The sequence below is a fragment of the Triticum aestivum genome, chromosome 5D (genome assembly GCF_018294505.1).
Source record: "Triticum aestivum cultivar Chinese Spring chromosome 5D, IWGSC CS RefSeq v2.1, whole genome shotgun sequence".
Taxonomy (NCBI): domain Eukaryota; kingdom Viridiplantae; phylum Streptophyta; class Magnoliopsida; order Poales; family Poaceae; genus Triticum; species Triticum aestivum.
Window position 1 is genome coordinate 448,425,328 of NC_057808.1, and position 5,733 is coordinate 448,431,060.

The following is a 5,733-nucleotide window of genomic DNA, read 5'->3' on the forward strand; positions in this document are numbered from 1 at the left end:
AACGGTGGAGCGTGCACAGTTTTTTTTTGCAACGCCTGTTGGAGCGGCTCGCGCGCGCTAAACTTTTGAGCAGCCGATAGAGCAAGCGCTCCTCGCCGTGCAAAAACAGGCGATTAGCGCGCTGCAAACGCTTTTTTAGCGCGCTGCATGTTGCGCGGCTGTTGGAGATGCTCTTAGAATCACTAAAAAGCCTTGTATTTAGAAACGGGGAGTACCATGCATAACCCAACTCCGGTTTATTTATGGTAGGCTGGCCGGATTCGGTTCATATAGGAGATCTGATCACAGGAAGTTGCCGCGGTACGGCCACGGCACCGACGGCCGGGTGCATCAACCTTCTCATCTCCTCCACGAACTTGTCCATGACGGGACTAGGCAGGCACACGGGCACCACGAGGCCGTCCTCACCCTTGGAATTCTTGACGGCGATGAGGAAGCTGGTGACCCCGGTCATATGGCCGATGCCACCTTCGGCCATTCCGCCGTACACCGGTGTGCCCCACCCGAAGTCCTGGTCGCGGAACCCAAACTTAGATACGTCTGCCATCACGTATGCGTGCACCATCGTGAAGTGCGGCCGGCCCCGCCGCACCATGAGGTGCGCCACCGACCTCATATACTCCATGTCCACCTCCCTCTTGGTCTTCATCACCAGCTCCACGGCGTAGCTCAGCGGATTGGCACAGAGGTCGCCGGCCGTGGAGATGGCGACCGGGCACGCGAACGCGTTGCCGTAGTAGCCGACAGGGACGACGGGGGTGCCGCCGCTCTGCTGCTTCCGGCCTCGGGGGCTGACGAGGCAAATCATCCGCATCTCCTCGTGGGCGACGGGGGCCAGCGCCACAGTGCGACACCTCCACAAGCACCCCGTGAGGAGATCGAAGGTGGTGGCGCTGCGGCGGACAGCCGGCGGGAGGTGGGAGCAGATGGTGCTGAGCTCTCCGGGCCCGAAGAAGAAGGAGCGGCGCACCATGGACTCGAGGGGCATGATGGTGCCGCTGGCATCCGGCACGTCGTCGTACTCTCGGTGCGTGCATATTGTAGGTGGCGCTGGATCGTCGTGCATAGCCATCAGCAGCTCTCGTGCCCACACCGGCCGCACCGTCGGCGCCACTGCTCCCCGCGCCAGCTCCGCCACGGCAGCCAGGAACTGCACCATCCCTGGCCCGTCCAGCACCGTGTGTTGTATCTTCGACGCCATGATGAAGCCTCCACATGCTAGCCTTGTCACCTTGGTTAGTTAACAGCATGAGTAAGAACTTTTTGCAGGTTTGGTTTTGGTAATAGAATAGCACAATACACACACAAACCCAAACGCACAACACACAAAGAACGAAAGAAACTGATACAAAACCCCGCAAAAAACAGAACACGCAAAAGAAGAAGAAAAGGTTTACCAGAAGGGGAGATAACGCGACTCCATAAAAAACATGCAGCCAAATAATAGAAAATGTCATTTTCCAAAGTCTTAGTTTATTAGAAAAATTACAGCTTCAATTCGCTGAAATGGTATTCTTTTTCTTGTTAAATTGATTGGGACTGAAAGAGATTTGCTGCATTCAATACGAGCTCTTACTTCTAACCTGCAGGCAGACGAAAAGAAAAGCTTTTGTATGTACACAGGCGAGAGAATATCCTCTAGAAACTAAGTTATGGTATCTTGCAAAAAAAAAAAACGAAGTTATGGTGAAAATCGATGAAACCCACGTGGAAACTATGTTTTGAAATTTTGAAACAAAAGTTCAATTAAAACTATATATGTTATGATCGAATATGATATTCTATTAGCATGTGAATTCTAAGTTCAAACACAAATTCATTCATGAGGTATAATGATTAGTGCCGAATAGTAAATATCACTATTCATTGATGAATTTTTTTATAGCTCACTAGCACATATGCCCGTGCATTGCAAGGGAGAAGTAATTGATATGTCCATCAAAACGTATATAAATACAACACGACAACATCCCGACGGTGCCACCTGACGGCACAGGCTGAGGTTGAAGTCTACTCAAAGGAGTAATTCATTAATTATAGGGTTTCCCTCTCATAGCAACAATCCTGAAATTTGGTCTTATTTACAAACCCGCTTAATTTATATTGACACAATCAAACATGCAAATCCAACAATTTTATTTATTTAGAGCCAATCAGCAATGCTAGCCCACATCCATTTAATTTCTTCGCTCCCTATGTTCTTGGTTCTTGAAGTGGCTTCCCGATTTCCACACAATTTACAAATGTATATAAATTGATGAATTCTTGTGAAAAGATCCGAGGTGTAACTTTTTAATTAAATAGAAAACCTATTTTTTAGCACAAGCACATGCTAGGTCAACTGGTTGGGGTCACGAGTTCCAGTCCCACAAAGCACAAATATCTTTTGCTAGTCCTTAGTCTGCAGAAAAAAGGGTGCAATGCTGGACATCCTAACATATTTTATTTAACATATCTAGCTAATTTAACTGAGGTAAACACACACACACACACACACACACACACACACACACACACACACACACACACACACACACACACACACACGCACGCGTGCGCACGCACACAGTAATAATATTCATCACCAAGGGTGCAGAATAAGTTAATTTTTCACCCGAGATAATCTTATGATCGTTTCCTAAATAAATTGCATTTGGAATACAAACAGTTACGTTCATATTGATTCACTACATAAAGTTTTTCATAAGAAAACAAAAATATAGATCACAAGACTAGAATTATTTGCATTTTATGTATATTTTACACTGTTTTTACGTTAAAGTTTACATAACATAAAATATTTTTTATGACGATTATATATTTTCTCACGTTCTTTTCTTATGTCTAAAATAAGACAAAATCTACGGAATGTAAAGTTACGGTGTATTGATGTTAAAATAGATGGGGATGAAGAATAATTATTCCTCACCTAGGGTGACGAATAGAACATGATCATTACAGGCCCTTCTAACATACTCTATTTGACAAATGTAGCCAATTTAAATGAGGTAGAAAACATTTAATATTCTATAGCAATTAATTAGGTTAATTAAAGTTATGCAGATTTTTTATATTAGTTAACAGGAACGACTAATAGCATGGTTGGAAACTAAGTATTTTCCTAGTCAAATTACATATATATTTTTTTAATCCAAATTACGGTTGCAAAATATAACATGATCATTTTAACATATTCTCTGTAAATAATAAAGACCAAGGACCTAAACGGGCTGAAAACGGAGCGAAGCGAGCCTACTGCAGTTGAACGCAGAATACTAACCAGAGCTGAGGTACGCGCGACAGTGGTTACAGAAGTTGGGTCGAAGCCCAACAGATAGAGAGAAAGGAGAGGGACTTAGTACTGGACCTTGGGTTATTAAAAAAAACTCCAATGACCCTTTTATAAAACGTATGACGGCAGACGAGCAGAAGCACTCTGTACTTTATTAGTGTATATATATATATATATATATATATATATATATATATATATATATATATATATATATATATATATAGTTATAGTTATAGTTATAGTTAGAGAAAAATTTACTTTTCGTCCCTCAACTCTTGGTGAAGTCTAGATTTGGTCCTTCAACTTCAAAACCGGACAACTTGCACCCCCAACTACCGAAACCGGACAAGGTTCGTCCTAGGTCTCAGTTCTGACCGGATTTGGTGCTGACTCACCCCAGTTTTGACCACTGCATACTCAAATTCATGTAAGAATTTTATGTCCTTGAACTTTTTGAAATTCACATACACTTTTTAAATCCGCGTAGTTTTTCCAAGGCCGCATATTTTTTTCAAAAATAAACATACTTTTTTTCAAATCAGTGAACAATTTTGAAATGTGCGTACTTTTTTCAAATCCGTTATTTTTTTAACATTTGCATTTTTTTTTCAAATCTGCTTATTTTGCTTAAAAAAATCCAAATCCACGTACTTTTTTCAAGTTCGCATAAAATTTACAAATTCATGAACTCTTTACAAAAAAATGTACGCGAATATGAAAAAGTGTGTCAATTTTAAAAAGTACATGAATTTGAAAATAGTACGCAGATTTGAATAAGTATGTGAACTTGGAAAAAGTACGCAGATTTGAAAAAAGTACACAATTTTTTAAAAAGTTCACGTATTTGAAAAAATTACCCGACTTTGAAAATATTACGCTGACTTGAAAAAATATGCGAATTTGAGTTGGCACAGTCAAAACCGGGGTGGGACAACACCAAAACCGGTCAAAACCATGACTAGGGATGAATCTTGTCCGGTTTCGGAAGTTGATGGTGCAAATTGTCCGGTTTTGGAGTTGAGGGACCAAATCTAGACTCCGCCAAAAATTGAGTGACGAAAAGTATATTTTTCTCTTATAGTTATAGATATAGATTATAGATAGAGTTAGATAAATGAATTTGTATTTGAATAGAATTTTTTTAGAACTTTCAAACTTAGTTTCTATCGTAACTTGTTTTCACCGGATATTCTTTCGTACACAGTTACCTGGAAGTGGATGATTGGGGTGTCGAGGAGGTCAGAGGAGCCAGGGACATCTAACAGGAGCTCGTCGAGGCACGGGAAAGGCGGCTGCAGGGCGGCGCCGAACTGGTCGAGGCGGATGTCGGCGTCGGCCTCGACGAACAACACGCCCTCGCTGGTGCAGTCGACGGCGAGCTTCCGGCCCTCGAGCTGCCTCAACCGACCAGCCAGTGGGTAATAGTGCACGAGCGCCGCCGCGATGGCGTCGCGTAGCACCGCCGCAGGGTCGTCGTCCCGTCCGTCGTGTCGCCGGAAGAAGTGGATGATGGGGAGTTGGAACCGCAGCGCGTCCTGATCGTCGATGTCCGAGAGCCGCTTCAGCTCCCGCGGCGTCGGCCCCGCGGGCGCCACAAGCACCACTGGCTGCCGGCGCACCGTGAACTTCAACGCCGGAGATCCCGCCATGCCTATGCGCGCTCGGTGCTCTGTGTCTTGGCCGGCCGGCAGCTAATGCACTAGGAGGTAGGAGGTGTGTGGGTCTTCGTATCGGCTGCTGCTACGTATATATAGCCTACTGCTACACAGAACAAGCTGACGGCGATCAAAGCATGTGCATGGCGCAACTTCAGCACATCATGCACCGTACGCTCCAAAGTACTCAAGACTTTGCGTGGCTCTCGGTCAAGCAAAGTTACACGTTTTTTTTTCTTTGCGGTGGCAAGTACACACAGTTTTTTTTTTGGTGAAAAGAAAGTATACACAGCTAATATTGAGCAAATGAGTTGTAGGCTTGTAGCAACTGGGCAAGTGAGAACAATTAATCTAGTCCATCTACTTTCAAAGCACGTTTTTGATATACCATATATAAAATTGACTTTCAGGAGCAGATACGATCAAAAGCGTCAATTCCCTACTTGTGAGAGAGGTCTACCGAGTTCCATATATACTCCCTCCGTCCAGAAATACTTGTCGGAAAAATGCATAAAAATGAATGTATCTAGAACTAAAATACATCTAGATACATCCATTCCTCCGACGAGTATTTCCGGACGGAGGGAGTACTTGGCAAAGGTGTGTCGAGTTTCAGCAGCCGATAACTCGACAAACAAGTTGTGGCACGCGTCGATGTCCTACACATCTAGGGACTATCGAGTTCCACACTCGGCAAAAAGAGTCTGACCATGTGGCCCCGCCGTTAACGAACGTTTCTTCTGACGCGTTAGTTTGCCGACTTATCATTTCCAAAGACTCGGC

At 44.0% G+C, this 5,733-nt stretch overlaps 1 protein-coding gene across 1 annotated transcript; it reads right to left on the reverse strand.

Annotated features, from left to right (window-relative positions):
• Nucleotides 1-265: 265 nt before the first annotated feature.
• On the reverse strand, nt 266-4,944 carry LOC123125445 (benzyl alcohol O-benzoyltransferase-like). Its single transcript, XM_044545937.1, has 2 exons — nt 4,504-4,944; nt 266-1,231 (listed from the first exon to the last, which is right to left on the reverse strand). Exons 1-2 carry the CDS (start codon nt 4,942-4,944, stop codon nt 266-268), a joined length of 1,407 nt encoding a protein of 468 aa, XP_044401872.1.
• Nucleotides 4,945-5,733: the final 789 nt, after the last annotated feature.